The following is a 16,913-nucleotide window of genomic DNA, read 5'->3' on the forward strand; positions in this document are numbered from 1 at the left end:
TGATGCAGGGATCAGAGGTTCATAATATTTTCTCTTAAGTGCAGGGATTTCTCCAGATTCTCTGAAACTTTTGATGATATTACAGACCGTAGATTGTAAAAACCCTAAATTCCTTGCAATATCTCGTTGAGAAATGTTGTTCTTAAACTGTTCGACAATTTGCTCACGCATTTGTTCACAAAGTGGTGACCCTCGCCCCATCCAAGCAAACACATCCTGCAGGTTTAAAAACAAAAAAATGTCTCCCGTTTGTTTTGTAGGTTCCAAAGCGTATTATCACATTTTATTTTGTTACATCTTTACAGTTTTTTCTATTTTCTTTTTGTGGGCCAACAAAACTCGAGCTGTTGGCCATAAATGGCCTCCAGACCGCACTTTGGCCGGTATAGCTCGGTTGGTGGTTGCCAGCAACCTGAGGGTTCCAGGTTCGATCCCCGCTTCCGCCATCCTAGTCACTGCCGTTGTGTCCTTGGGCAAGACACTTTACCCACCTGCTCTCGGTGCCACCCACACTGGTTTGAATGTAACTCAGATTTGTAAAGCTCTTTGAGTCACTAGAGAAAAGCGCTATATAAATATAATTCACTTCACTTTACTTGTTTGTGAATGACTGAGCATTTCATATAAGCTGATTTTAGACCCAATCATAGAACCCACCTGTTCCTAATTAACCTGTTTACCTGTGGGATATTCCAAATAAGTGTTTGATGAACATTCTTCAACTTTCTCCGTCTTTTTTGCCACTTGTGCCAGCTTTTTTGAAACATGTTGCAGGCTTCAAACGCCAAATGAGCTAATACTTGCTAAAAAAACTGAATATACTGTATTTCCTTGAATTGCCGCAGGGCGTATTGTACGCGCCTGCCTTGAATTACTGCTGGGTCAAACTCGCTTGGCAAAATAATTAGCGCCTGCTTAGTATTACCGCCTGGTCAAACTCGTGACGTCACAAGTGACACTTCCCCTGTCATTTTCATACTAAAGGAGGCTGATTTCAATACCAGTAATTTGAAATCGCATAAAGGGAAGAAGATTTAGAGCTATTCAGTAGGATTTAAGGTCCAAGCTTACATCACACTCAAATCTTTACTGCATGCCTTTGGTAAGTGCCGGAGTGAGAAGAGGTTTTAAAATAATTAGCGCATGCTTACTTTTACCGCATGCTTTTGGTAAGCGCAGGAGTGAGTAGAGGTTTTAAGATAATTAGCGCATGCTTACTTTTACCGCATGCCACTGGTAAGCGCAGGAGTGAGAAGAGGTTTTAAATTAGTTAGCGCCCCGGTGGCAATTCAAGGAAATACGGTAGGTTGAAAAGGATTTGCAAATTGTTGTATTCTGTTTTTATTCACCATTTATACAACGTGGCAATTTCACTGGTTTTGGCCATTGTAAAAGCAGTCTGTATCAGATCAAACAGTCACATATTAATATGCTTAAAATATGACGTGTAAACATGATTGCATAACATGTTCGTTATGCGCATGTTTATGACGGCGTGTGTGTTTACATTCACCTGCTGTGTTCCCATGCACGCCCCATTGTGTTACCTGTATAAGCACGTCAGAGTCAGAGTCCAGTTACAACTTTTACCATGACCGCAAAAGTTATTCTGTTGGGACTTCTGATCGTCTGTCTGGCTGCAGGTAAACAAATGTTTTTTTTTTCCACAGAATTTAGGGGTAGGAAAAACACATTGTCTGTGAAGCTGTACTCATGGTTTTTTTTTTTGTTGTTTTTTTTTTCGCTTTTACAGACACAAAGACATCAGGACTCCTGAGAAAGGTGACTCATGGATTGTAATGAAATGTCATGTTGTATCTGTTTTTGTGTGGGAGAGTATCGCTTAAAGAATGTTATACAGTTATAAAATCATTGTCATATATATATATATATATATATATATATATATATATATATATATATATATATATATATATATAGTCATGGCCACTATTGCCTCCACCTGTGGAACAGCATGCTAGAGCAGGGATTGTTGATATTTAAAAAAATATAACAAAATGTTTAGGTCCCACCTTTTTAAACAAGCATTTTACTAATCATTTCAAAACTTTTTTTTTAAATTTTGTTATTTTCTTTTTATTTCATTATAATTCTCGCAATTTTCCGTTTTTATTTATTTTCTTATCATTTAAAAAATATATAAAATTTTTAGTTCACACCTTGTTAAACAGGCATTTTACTAATCATTTCAAAACTTTTTTTTTTATATTTTGTTATTTTCTTTTTATTTCATTATAATTCTCGCAATTTTCCGTTTTTATTTATTTTCTTATCATTTAAAAAAAATATAACATGTTTAAGTCACACCTTGTTAAACAGGCATTTTACTAATCATTTCAAACTTTTCTTAAGTTTTTTTTTTTTTAAATTCTGTTATTTTCTTTGTATTCCATTATAATACCCGCAATTTTCTGTTTTTATTTATTTTTTTATCATTTAAAAAATATAATAAAATGTTTAAGTCACACCTTGTTAAACAGGCATTTTACTAATCATTTCAAACTTTTCTTAAGTTCTTTTTTTTTTAATTCTGTTATTTTCTTTTTATTCCATTATAATACCCGCAATTTTCTGTTTTTATTTATTTTTTTATCATTTAAAAAATATAATAAAATGTTTAAGTCACACCTTGTTAAACAGGCATTTTACTAATCATTTCAAACTTTTCTTAAGTTCTTTTTTTTTTTTAATTCTGTTATTTTCTTTTTATTTCATTATAATTCTTGCAATTTTACGTTTTTATTTATTTTCTTATCATTTAAAAAATATATAAAATTTTTAGTTCACACCTTGTTAAACAGGCATTTTACTAATCATTTCAAACTTTTCTTAAGTTCTTTTTTTTTTTTAATTCTGTTATTTTCTTTTTATTTCATTATAATTCTCGCAATTTTCAGTTTTTATTTATTTTCTTATCATTTAAAAAAAATATACAATTTTTGGGTCACACCTTGTTAAACAGGCATTTTACTAATCATTTCAAACTTTTCTTAAGTTCTTTTTTTTTTAAATTCTGTTATTTTCTTTGTATTCCATTATAATACCCGCAATTTTCTGTTTTTATTTATTTTTGTATCATTTAAAAAATATAATAAAATGTTTAAGTCACACCTTGTTAAACAGGCGTTTTACTAATCATTTCAAACTTTTCTTAAGTTCTTTTTTTTTTAAATTCTGTTATTTTCTTTTTATTTCATTATAATTCTCGCAATTTTCAGTTTTTATTTATTTTCTTATCATTTAAAAAATATATAAAATTTTTGGGTCACACCTTGTTAAACAGGCATTTTACTAATCATTTCAAACTTTTCTTAAGTTCTTTTTTTTTTAAATTCTGTTATTTTCTTTGTATTCCATTATAATACCCGCAATTTTCTGTTTTTATTTATTTTTGTATCATTTAAAAAATATAATAAAATGTTTAAGTCACAGCTTTTTAAACAGGCATTTTACTTATCATTTCGAACTTTTCTTAAGTTCTCTTTTTAATTATTATTTTATTTTCTTTTTATTTCATTATAATTCTCGCAATTTTCTGTTTTAATTTATTTTTGTATCATTTTTAAAAATATAATAAAATGTTTAAGTCACACCTTTTTATTTAATTTCTTTTTTATTTCATTACAAACTTTTCTCAAGTTCTGAATTTTTCTATTTTTTTTATTTTCTTTTTAATCCACTATAATTCTCACAATTTTCTGTTTTTATTTATTTTTGTATCATTTAAAAAATACAAAAAAATGTTTAAGTCACACATTTTTAAACAGGCATTTTACTCATCATTTCAAACTTTTCTTAAGTTCTTATTTTTTAAATTTAGTTATTTTCTTTTTATTCCATTATAATACTCAAAATTTTCTGTTTATTTTTTATTTTTAATCATTTAAAAATATATAATAAAATGTCTAAGTCACACCTTTTTAAACAGGCATTTTACTAATCATTTCAAACTTTTCTTGAGTTCTTAATTTTTTTATTCTGTTATTTTCTTTTTATTCCATTATAATTCTCACATTTTTCTGTTTTTATTTATTTTTGTATCATTTAAAAAATACAAAAAAATGTTTAAGTCGCACCTTTTTAAACAGGCATTTTACTAATCATTTCAAACTTTTATTAAGTTGTTATTTTTTTAAATCATTTTATTTTATTTTTATTTCATTATAATTCTCGCAATTTTCTGTTTTTATTTATTTTTTGTATCATTTAAAAAAATATAATAAAATGTTTAAGTCATACATTTTTAAACAGGCCTTTTACTAATCATTTAAAACTTTTCTAAGTTCTTAATTTTTTTCATTCCGTTATTTTCTTTTTATTCCATTCTAATTCTCACAATTTTCTGTTTTTATTTATTTTCGTATCATTTAAGAAAATATAATAAAATATTTAAGTCACACGTTTTTAAACAGGCATTTTACTAATCATATCAAACTTTTGTTAAGTTCTTAGTTTTTTTATTCTGTTATTTACTTTTAATTCCATTATAATTCTCACAATTTTTTTTTTTTTTATCATTTAAAAAAATATAATAAAATGCTTAAGTCACACCTTTTTAAACAGGCATTTTACTAGTCATTTCAAACTTTTTTAAACTTGTTTTTTTTATTCTGTTTTTTTCTTGTTTTTCCATTATAGTTCTCGCAATTTTCTGTTTTTATTTATTGTTTTATCATTTATATTTTATTTTTACATACCGTATTTTCCAAACTATAAATTGCTGGGTTTTTTTCCCATAGCTTTGAACCCCGCGGCTTAAACAAAGGTGCAGCAAGTCTATGGATTTTTATTCGCTAACGTCTAATAAATTATGGAATGGATTGTGCAAAAAAAAAATCAAATAATGTATTAAAATGATCCACTATAAGTAACTCAAACTCGAAGTGTTTACAAAGTCCAAGGAAGAAGAATCCTGAAAAACACATTTAACTTCTTTGAAAAATGGAGAAAATCTTATTCATCTCATAAAAGATGGAAAAAACATATCGATGACTTCTCTGTTTTGTTTGATCACCCGTTTTACTGCCCTGTTCGGAAACAATTAAGGTATCGAAATAAACATTTACAATTTTTCATGTAAATACCTAATTTCACAATGTTTTTCTTCTAAAATGTAATGGGTGTGGCTTATATACCGATAAGGCTTATAGTCAGAAAAATACGGTATATTTTAGATTATAATCTATATCATTTTTTTCCTCTATCCTCAGCACTTTGTGTTGCAACTTGCCTACGTATAAATAGTGGTGTACGAATGAAGCTTGATTGCATGATATAAGTACAAATAAATAATATGTGATCCGATACAATATCTTCTTTAAAAAAGATAATGCCGCTTAGTTACGAGTGTCAGAGAGCAAGTGAGCATGGGGTTTGTTTAATTAACAATTTTCAATTGTTAATCATCTTTTAAGCAGAAAATGAGCAAGAAACATGATTAGGAAACATATATTTAGGCCAACATACTGAATCTTTTTAAAAGGAGTGTATGTAACAAACAGCTGGCTTTTTTGCGAGCATTGAGGCTAACAACAATCAATCAATGTTTATTTATATAGCCCTAAATCACATGTGTCTCAAAGGGCTGCAAAAGCCATAAGGACATCCTCGGTTCAGATTCCACATAATGGCAAGAAAAAACTCACAACCCAGTGGGATGTCAATGTGAATGACTATGAGAAAACTTGGAGAAAAACTTGGAAATAACTCCAATATGGGAGACCGGATGCAATGGACGTCGAGTGGGTCGAGCACAAAACTGTGAAAGTCCAGTCCATAGTGGATCTAACATAATAGTGGGGGGTCCAGTCCATAGTGGGGCCAGCAGGAGACCATCCTGAGCGGAGATGGGTCAGCAGCGCAGAGATGTCCCCAACCGATGCAAGCGGTCCACCCCCGGGTCCCGACTCTGGACAGCCAGCACTTCATCCATGGCCACCGGACCTGTGACCCCCTTCCACAAGGGAAAGGGGGGCAGAGTAGAAAAGAAAAGAAACGGCAGATCAACTGGTCTAAAAAGGGGGTCTATTTGAAGGCTACAAATGAGTTTTAAGATGGGACTTAAATGCTTCTACTGTAGAAAAGAAAAGAAACGGCAGGTCAACTGGTCTAAAAAGGGGGGGTCTATTTACAGGCTACAAATGAGTTTTAAGATGGGACTTAAATGCTTCTACTGTAGAAAAGAAAAGAAACGGCAGATCAACTGGTCTAAAAAGGGGGTCTATTTAAAGGCTACAAATGAGTTTTAAGATGGATTTAAATGCTTCTACTGAGGTAACATCTCTGTTACCAGGAGGGCTATCCAGAGTACTGGAGCCTGAATAGAAAATGCTCTATAGCCCGCAGACTTTTTTGGGCTCTGGGAATCTCTAATAAGCCGGAGTTCTTCGAACGCAGATTTCTCGCCGGGACATATGGTACAATACAATCGGCAAGATAGGCTGGTGCTAGACCATGTAGTATTTTATACGTTTTATACAATGTTGAAGTAGCTAACAATTTTAAATGATAATTTTAGACTTTTTGTTTTCTTATGAAGCCATTGTGTAAAAATCTATAAGACAAAGACTTAAAGGCCTACTGAAATGAGATTTTCTTATTCAAACGGGGATAGCAGGTCCATTCCATGTGTCATACTTGATCATTTCGCGATATTGCCATATTTTTGCTGAAAGGATTTAGTAGAGAACATCCACGATAAAGTTCGCAACTTTTGGTCGGTAATAAAAAAGCCTTGCCTGTACCGGAAGTAGCAGACGATGTGTGCGTGAAAGTCACGGGTTGTAGAGCTCCTCACATCCTCACATTGTTTATAATGTGAGCCTCCAGCAGCAAGAGCTTTTCGGACCGTGAATGCGACAATTTCCCCATTAATTTGAGCGAGGATGAAAAATTTGTGGATGAGGAAATTTAGAGTGACGGACTATAAAAAACAAAAAAAGTTTAAAAAAAAATAAAATAAAGGCGATTGCATTGGGAGCGATTCAGATGTTTTTAGACACATTTACTAGGATACTTCTGGGAAATCCCTTATTTTTCTATGGTGTTGCTAGTGTTTTAGTGAGTTAAATAGTACCTGATATTTGGAGGGGTGTGTATGGGTGTGTTTACGCCAGTCTCCGAGGGAAGTCACGGCGGAAGCTGCAGCACGACAGGGTAAGAGGCGACTTATTTCCACAATTTTCTCACCGAAAACTGCCGTTCGACATGTAGTCGGGATCCATGTTCGCTTGACCGCTCTGATCCATAGTAAAGCTTTACCTGCGGAAATTCTAAACAAGGAAACGCCGTGTGTCTGCGTGGCTAAAGGCTAAAAGCTGCCCACCTCAATCTTTCTACTTTGACTTCTCCATTATTAATTGAAAAAATTGCAAAAGATTCAGCAACACAGATGTCCAAAATACTCTGTAATTATGCGATGAAAAGAGACGACGTTTAGCCGTGTATGGTGCTAGGCTAAAATGTCCAGCACCTCATTCGCTTGACCGCTCTGTGTTAAAGCTTCACAACCAACAAAGAAACACTGGCTGTGTTTCGGTGCTAAAGGCAGTTGCAATCCACCAACAGCATTATTCTTTATAGTCTCCATTATTAATTGAACAAATTGCAAAAGATTCAGCAACACAGATGTCCAAATTACTGTGTAATTATGCGATGAAAAGAGACTACTTTTAGCCGTGTGTGGTGCTGGGCTAATATGTCCGCTACAACCCGAGACGTCACGCGTCATCGTTCCGCGACGTTTTCAACAGGAAACTCCGTTGGAAATTTAAAATTGCAATTCAGTTAACTAAACCGGCCGTATTGGCATGTGTTGCAATGTTAATATTTCATCATTGATGTATAAACTATCAGACTGCGTGGTGGGTAGTAGTGGGTTTCAGTAGGCCTTTAGGAAGTGTATGTATACAAATGGACATAAAAAACATTACTCTAGAGCAGGGGTGCCCATTACGTCGATCGCGAGCTACCAGTCGACCGCGGGGGGTGTGTCAGTCGATCTCGAGCCAGGCTTTTAAAAAAAATAGACCTAAAAATTAGTGATCATCAATCTTCACCAAGACGTCACTTAAATGACATTCACGGTACCGGAGGGTCTTGTGAGATGACGCTGGCTGCTGCAAGATCATTATTATGAAAATATGACCGAGAGGAAGGCGAGAAACACTTTTTATTTCAACAGACTCTCGCGCCGTACCTTCCTTCAAAACTCTAAAGGCCGACCGCACATTTCCTATCTTCACAATAAAAGCCATGCTTCATGCTGCCTGCGCTAACTAAATACAGAGTCTCGGAAAACTGGCGTGCACAAGCGATCCCTCAGAAAGCTGGCGTGCACATCACTTGTGCACGCCAGCTTTCCGAGACTCTTATTTTGTTAGTGCAGGCAGCATGAAGCAGGGCTTTTATTGTGAAGACAGGAAATGTGCATTCGGCCTTTAGAGTTTTGACGGAAGGGACGGCGCGAAAGTCTGTTGAAATAAAAAGTGTTTCTCGCCTTCCTCTCTGTCATTTTTACATAATAATGAACTGGCAGCAGCCAGCGTCATCTCACAAGACCCTGGGGTGCCGTGAATGTCAATCAAGCAAGCTACGGAATTTGCCGCCAATGTTTTTCTTGTAAAGTGTATGGAAGCTGGATGAATTAGATGCCAAAAACCAACCACTTTCATGTGGTATTGTACAGAAAGGACAACTTTTTTTCTCCTCCATTTGAAAATGTGGGCGTTATCATCATTACTGTCTGATTCCAATCAATGCAAGTCATCAGAATCAGGTAATACACCAACTTATATTCTTGTCTTCGTGAAAGAAAGACATCTATATGTGTTACACATGCTTGTATTATCATTAAACACATTTAACTTCTTTACAAAAATGTCTCTTTCATAAATAAATCAATATAAATGATATATATAAATGAGGTAGATCCCCTCGAGTTGTTCAATTGAAAAGTAGCTCGCCTGCAGAAAAAGTGTGGGCACCCCTGCTCTAGAGAGGACTATGTTTGGTAAGGTCCTATCCTAATTCCACACATTTCCATACCACAATTTGAAAGACAGTACCGGTAGTGGGGAGTAAGGAGTGTGTCAATCATTGTATCGTTGATAACCGAAGCAAAATATGTTGTTTTTCTTGTCTTCTTCGAAGCCATCGTGTCCTAACACAGGTCCCCATTTGGCATGTCCCATGAACCTCGCCCCTGTGTGTGGCAGTGATGGAAACACATACGCCAACGAGTGTACCCTTTGTGTCCAAAGACTGTGAGTACACACAGCTCCTTCACCTACATATATATATATATATATATATATATATATATATATATATATATATATATATATATATATATATATATATATATATATACACACACAAAAATTGCACAGTCACTCACTTCCACCAGTCTTTTACTAGGAATAAGTGTTCAAAGTTCATATCTGGTGTCAAACAGAGCAAATCAGCTGTTTCTATTCTGAGTTCCGATTGGCTCAAAGCAATCTCCCACAAAAGTTGACCCGTGATGACACAGGATTGTGTAAATTTACTTAGGCATCAAGCTTCCAGTCGATAGAAAAAAATAAATATAGTTTTAATTAGGGCTGTCAAACCATTATAACATTTATTTGCGCTTAATTGCAGTTGGTTCATAGTTAACTCAAAATTAATCAGAATCAGATTTTAAATTTAGAAATATTGTAATAATCCTTCAGATTTTCCGCACAATCCCATTCAAGAGCAGACAAACATTACAGGGAGACGGGTCTGCCAACTTCCAGCGCCCCTTACAAAAAAGACTTACACTTCCTTTTTATTGTCATTCAAATTTGAACTTTACAGCACGGATAAGAACAAAATTTCGTTACATGAGCTCATAGTAGTGCAGGATTAAAAAGAAAAAAAAGCAATAAGGTTTATATATAATTAAATAAATATATATAAATAATGTATAAATATATATATAAAATAAATAAATATATATAAATAAATAGATTACTTTACAAATAAATATATTGCACTTTTTCACATGCGTCCACGTTTATGGATGTAGTTTATATTGTCTTTTTTATTCCAGACAGTTAATCCATTTTTCGGGGAGTTGAGGGGATAATTTAATTATGATGCGTTCAAGAGTCTTACGGCCTGAGTGAAGGAGCTGTTACAGAACCTGGAGGTTCTGCTTCGGACGCTGCGGAACCTCTTTCTTGAGTCCAGCAGTGAAAGATTGAGAAACAGGTAAACGCTTGGGGGCGATGAGAAAAAAACAATTCAGTCTAAGCCTGGGCCCCTGGAGAGAGGGTCCGGACTGAGGCCAAGGGGGAAAAAAAACTCATAGCCATAGCACACATAATGTTACAATACAGCGGGGGAAGAATACCACACAGATGTAGGACGTTGTTTAGCTCGATTTATTAACATATATCATATGAACCGAGGAGTGTAACTAAACCAAAGAAGTATGGCGTGAGTATGTGTTGCGTCTGAGTATTACCGGGAGTTGTCGAAGGTGCATGTTGAGTGAGAGGCGGAAGTCCAGGAAGGGCAAGGCGAGAGCTCGGAGGTTCGTGGGAAAGCGTGAGGTCAACGGCAGGAGCGAGGCGTCAAAGTCTGTGTCCAGGCGGGAGGTCGGGATCCAAAGAGACAGCCAGGGAACCAGAGGGAATACAGGGAGACGAGACACACAACTGGAATCCGGGGAGCGAAGAGGGAATGCGGGGACTTGACACGGGACAACGCAGAATGAGCACAGAGGTGGGGGGACACAGAGAGCGAGAACGCACATGGATAGAGGGCTAAAGACGTGTGGGCTTAGTGTACACTACAGGTAGCTACGTTCTGGCCCGGAACGCAGGTTTGCACTGGTTTAAGAAGCACTGCGTCTCATTAGCTTCAGGTGTGCAGATTCCAGATTGATTGCAGCCGCCTGAGGCGTGCCCAAGTGCACGCTTGGGGGTGGGCTCAGTGCAGCGCACAGATGAATGCGCAATGGAATGCGCCTGGGCCGTGACACATAATAAGAGCGAAACTTCGTAGAACACAAATTACATAAACAACATTAAAAGAGCAGAGCTGATACAACCAGCCACTTCTCCGCACAGCCACAAAATTAAAACACAAAAAACAAAAAAAAACATACACTCTGGTGGCGTCTGTGTTGTTCCACGCCATCATCAGCTGGGGAGGATTGAGCATGGCCAGAGACAGGAGCAGACCCAACAAAGCAACCAAGAGAGCCAACTCCACCCTTGGCCGCCCGGTGTCCAGTACGCAAGGATGAGCGAGGATGCGTCCAAGAAGACCGAGGTGTCCGATACCTGCTCATACAGCCAAGACACTGTGAAGCTTGTCCGTCCCGGCGCTCAGCGCCAGCTCCGCAGCCTTGTCTCTTAATCCGCATTTCCTCCGGGCTCTTCAAACGGACTCTAGTGTGGCAGAGACCCAGCAGCTAATCTCCATGGCCAAACGGATTCTGGTGTGGCAGATCCAGAAGTTCACAAAAAAGCACAGCAGAAGTCACTAAAGTGCCATCCCTTGTCACACAGTCCCAAAGGGTCCCGAACCAAAAGGCAAAAAACCCCACAGGGAAAGAGGGAAATCGCAGAAAAAATAAACTTTTCGTCAATAATTTGTGTTTGCTCGACAGATCATTTTCAAGTTTTTATTACCATATTACGACATATATCATATGAACCGAGGAGTGTAACTAAACCAAAGAAGTATGGCGTGAGTATGTGTTGCGTCTGAGTATTACCGGGAGTTGTCGAAGGTGCATGTTGAGTGAGAGGCGGAAGTCCAGGAAGGGCAAGGCGAGAGCTCGGAGGTTCGTGGGAAAGCGTGAGGTCAACGGCAGGAGCGAGGCGTCAAAGTCTGTGTCCAGGCGGGAGGTCGGGATCCAAAGAGGCAGCCAAGGAACCAGAGGGAATACGGGGAGACGAGACACACAACTGGAATCCGGGGAGCGAAGAGGGAATGCGGGGACTTGAAACGGGACAACGCAGAATGAGCACAGAGGTGGGGGGACACAGAGAGCGAGAACGCACATGGATAGAGGGCTAAAGACGTGTGGGCTTAGTGTACACTACAGGTAGCTACGTTCTGGCCCGGAACGCAGGTTTGCACTGGTTTAAGAAGCACTGCGTCTCATTAGCTTCAGGTGTGGAGATTCCAGATTGATTGCAGCCGCCTGAGGCGTGCCCAAGTGCACGCTTGGGGGTGCGCTCAGTGCAGCGCACAGATGAATGCGCATTGGAATGCGCCTGGGCCGTGACACATAATAAGAGCGAAACATCGGAGAACACAAAGGACATAAACAACATTAAAAGAGAATAAACAAAATTAAAAAACAAAAAAAAACATACACTCTGGTGGCCTCTGTGTTGTTCCACGCCATCATCAGCTGGGGAGGATTGAGCATGGCCAGAGAGAGGAGCAGACCCAACAAAGCAACCAAGAAAGCCAACTATACCATTGGCCGCCCACCAACTCTCGGCCAGTGTCCAGTACGCAAGGATGAGCGAGGATGCGTCCAAGGAGACCGAGGTGTCAAAAACCTGCTCATTCAGCCAAGACACTGTGAAGCTTGTCCGTCCCGTCGCTCAGTGCCAGCTCGGCAGCCTTGTCTCTTAATCCGCATCTCCTCCGGGCTCTTCAAACGGACTCTAGTGTGGCAGAGACCCAGCAGCTAATCTCCATGGCCAAACGGATTCTGGTGTGGCAGATCCAGAAGTTCACAAAAAAGCACAGCAGAAGTCACTAAAGTGCCATCCCTTGTCACACAGTCCCAAAGGGTCCCGAACCAAAAGGCAAAAAACCCCACAGGGAAAGAGGGAAATCGCAGAAAAAATAAACTTTTCGTCAATAATTAGTGTTTGCTCGACAGATCATTTTCAAGTTTTTATTACCATATTACGACAGTTAGTTTTGCTTTAATTAAATGTTTTTTTTGTAACATTAGGCTTTTTTCAACAGCTCAACACAAAAAGGACATAAACCATCTTTTAATGAGAATACAAAAAAATTACCGGCAGTGGATTGGTGTCTGGCCAGATTTTGTATTTTATTCCTGCTGTAGGAGCACTTGCATTCAGAGGAGAGGAGCTACACCATATTTAGATACCAATTTCACCAGACGTAATCTGCGATGTTTCGACTTGAATAAATGCTTCCGATGTTCTGTACATCGCATGTTGTACAAGCTAATGGTATTCATATCTCTTCGTGACGATGTTTTACCTTCTCTATCTATTAATAACATTAAATATTAAGCCTGCTTAACATTCTGTAATTGCAGACTATCCACCAGAATAGGTTATACAAGAATATACACTTTATTTCAGTCTACCAGAATACATTTTTGGGGGGTAAAAATATCACAGATTACATTACAAAAACATGTTTGACAAAGCACAATCGTAATGTAAGACAACTTTTTTGTATGGTAGTTAGACCGTGGAGATAGAATTATGGGATTTGGTATGAGAAGGGTTGAATTAGCAGGTTTTGACGACGTTAACGTCTTGGATAAAAATGTACTCAAGACATATAACCGTCTTTCTTTTCTGCTCAGCTTTTATTCCATTTTATTAAAGCAGTTAGTGTATGATATCAATGCGCTCAACTGTATTTTTTATTTATTTTATTTAGCCTTTAATTAACCAGGTAAAATCCCATTGAGATCAAAGATCTCTTTTCCAAGGGAGACCTGGCCAAGAGGGCAGCAGCGAAGGTTACAATAAAAACAGTAAACAACGCATAAAACATCACATTTACAACATTAAAACTTGCTCATATGACACATGTGCATACAGACAAGATAGACTGCAATCCTTTCACAGAATATTTTAACTCATTCAAAGTAACAATGGTTTGAAGTTGAATATTGGATTGTAGGTTATTCCAAGCCTTTGGTGCTGAAAACCTAAATTCTTTCTTGCCCAGTTCAGATCTTACTTTGGAAAAGACAAATTGAAGAACATTCATTGAATGCAGATTGTGACTTCCTTGTTTTTTTGTTAAAAGACAAGATAGATAAGATGGAGTGATACACAGAATGGTTTTGTAGATGAAAACATACCAATGATTGAGGGGTCGAGCACATGTGTAATCCAAGCATGGCAGTAAAGGTTCACCTTTTTTGCAAGCGGCAATGTTCACCATCACGCGTTCACTTCAATGATGTCGTCTCACGGCGATCGGAGATTAAAATTGTCTTGTCGAGAGAACAGCTTTTGATGGCTTTAAATCAGGGAACCTTGCTTATTAGAGGCAGAACACATTTCAGTGAAACCAGCATATCTTTAGTATTGATAATAGATCAGGGGTGCCCACACTTTTTCTGCAGGCGAGCTACTTTTCAATTGACCAACTCGAGGGGATCTACCTCATTTATATATATCATTTATATTTATTTATTTATGAAAGAGCCATTTTTGTAAACAAGTTAAATGTGTTTAATGATAATACAAGCATGTGTAACACATATAGATGTCTTTCTTTCACAAAGACAAGAATATAAGTTGGTGTATTACCTGATTCTGATGACTTGCATTGATTGGAATCGGACAGTAATGATGATAACGCCCACATTTTCAAATGGAGGAGAAAAAAAGTTGTCCTTTCTGTACAATACCACATGAAAGTGGTTGGTTTTTGGCATCTAATTCATCCAGCTTCCATACACTTTACAAGAAAAACATTGGCGGCAAATTCCGTAGCTTGCTTGATTGACATTCACGGCACCCGAGGGTCTTGTGAGATGACGCTGGCTGCTGCCAGTTCATTATTATGAAAAAAATGAATGAGAGGAAGGCGAGAAACACTTTATTTCAACAGACTTTCGCGCCGTCCCTTCCGTCAAAACTCTAAAGGCCGACTGCACATTTCATATCTTCACAATAAAAGCCCTGCTTCATGCTGCCTGCGCTAACAAAATAAGAGTCTCGGAAAGCTGGCGTGCACAAGTGATGTGCACGCCAGCTTTCTGAGGGATCGCTTGTGCACGCCAGTTTTCCGAGACTCTGTATTTAGTTAGCGCAGGCAGCATGAAGCAGGGCTTTTATTGTGAAGATAGGAAATGTGCAGTCGGCCTTTAGAGTTTTGACGGAAGTCTGTTGAAATAAAAAGTGCTTCTCGCCTTCCTCTCGGTCATTTTTAATAATAATGATCTTGCAGCAGCCAGCGTCATCTCACAAGACCCTCCGGTACCGTGAATGTCATTTAAGTGACGTCTTGGTGAAGATTGATGATCACTAATTTTTAGGTCTATTTTTTTTAAAAGCCTGGCTGGAGATCGACTGACACACCCCCCGCGGTTGACTGGTAGCTCGCGATCGACGTAATGGGCACCCCTGCTTTAAATATAGGATTTCCATAATGTCTCTGTCAGGCTTGCCCCTGACAGTTTGTCTATGTTTTAGTTTTTTCCTCTGCATTTGTCTGTTTCCTGTGTTTAGTATTTCCTGTCTTTTAGCTCCTGTCAAGTGCTCTTAATTTGTCAGCTTCCTGTCTTGTTCCCTGAGTGCTGTGTTCCTCCTCAGTGTGTTTAGTATTTCCTGTCCTTAGTTCCTGTCTAGTGCTGTTATTTTGTCAGCTTCCTGTCTTGTTCCCTGAGTACTGTGTTCCCCTTCAGCTGCGGCTGATTGGCATCTGGCCACACCTGTTGCCAATCAGCCGGCTCCTATTTGTACCTCCTTTGTCTTGTGTCAGTTGCTGGATCATTGTGTTGTCTTGTCGATGTCACGTCTAGTCACTCTTGTGATGTGTTATCGCTCTTGTTGTGTCGTACCTTGTCTTTGCAGCGTAGCGGTAAGCTATATTCAGTTGATGTTTGTAGCTTACTGTTTTTTTGTTCCTTGCTTCCGTTTTATTTTTCATTTTACAAGTACGACTTCTGTTTGCCTGTTCGCTACCCGCTAGCTTCCACGCTAAGTTCCTGTTCGTTATTTTCTAGCTCCCAGGCTAGCTCCTTTTGTTTGATTATCCGCCTCGTGCGCGCTTTGTGTTTGTACTCTTTTGGTTTGGTTTTCGTCAAAGTATTTAATTAAATCATGTTTTCACATTCCATGCCTGCCTCCATCTCTGCATCTTGGGGTTCGTCACCAAAAAACTGTGACAGTCTCCTTTCTTTGTGCATATCTGCACGCTATTTTTAAACTTGTGGCTCAACGCTAACTGAACGCCATTATATTTTCCCATCTCCCCTTAATTGATTAATGTGGAGCCCGACTTAAACAAGTTGAAAATCTTATTCGGGTGTTACCATTTAGTGGTCCGGAATATGTACTGTACTGTGCAATCTAGTAATAAAAGTCTCAATTAATCAATCAATCCCAATCAAAGAAATTCCCAAGCTACGGAACGGATCAAAGGTAAAAAAAAAGAAGTCAGGGCTCATGCGCGTTAGTTGCAAGTAAAAAAAAAAAGCTCCATTAAAGGAACTCATAGTTAACACGTTATTATCGTGTTAACAGTCTATTTCTCATCAAATTTACCATTTTAATGGCTAATTTGTATTGTTTGTTTTGAAAGTCATATTTACGTATATATGTTTTTTTTCTCTGTGCATAGCACTACAAAGATGGACATTCTGGTTGCCAAGGAAGAAAGCTGCTGAACTTTCCAGTTGCCAAACAAGATGGATATCAACATTGGAAATGTTTGAAAATAATTCTAGTCAACAAATATGCCATTGAACACCATCAAACGTTAATGACCCTTTGTGCTGCTAATGAGTACAAAATAATAAGGGTAAACAATCACTTTCCTGTCCTTTATTTTTTGATGCTATGAAATAACTTTCTTCAAAGAAATATTGAAGAAATACACAAAGAAGGAGAAGCTTATACATTACAAGATGACTACGTAACCTCTTACTTAAATACCTCTGTTGGCCT

General features: G+C 37.6%; 1 protein-coding gene across 1 annotated transcript; it reads left to right on the plus strand.

The window, feature by feature from the left end:
• The first annotated feature begins 1,513 nt into the window (after nt 1-1,513).
• On the plus strand, nt 1,514-16,778 carry LOC133538707 (probable pancreatic secretory proteinase inhibitor). The gene is made up of 4 exons (XM_061880421.1): nt 1,514-1,643; nt 1,754-1,782; nt 9,172-9,284; nt 16,588-16,778. The coding sequence occupies exons 1-4, from the start codon at nt 1,592-1,594 to the stop codon at nt 16,631-16,633; spliced, it is 240 nt and encodes a 79-aa protein (XP_061736405.1). The 5' UTR covers nt 1,514-1,591; the 3' UTR covers nt 16,634-16,778.
• Nucleotides 16,779-16,913: the final 135 nt, after the last annotated feature.

The sequence above is a fragment of the Nerophis ophidion genome, linkage group LG20 (genome assembly GCF_033978795.1).
Source record: "Nerophis ophidion isolate RoL-2023_Sa linkage group LG20, RoL_Noph_v1.0, whole genome shotgun sequence".
NCBI classification, from domain to species: domain Eukaryota; kingdom Metazoa; phylum Chordata; class Actinopteri; order Syngnathiformes; family Syngnathidae; genus Nerophis; species Nerophis ophidion.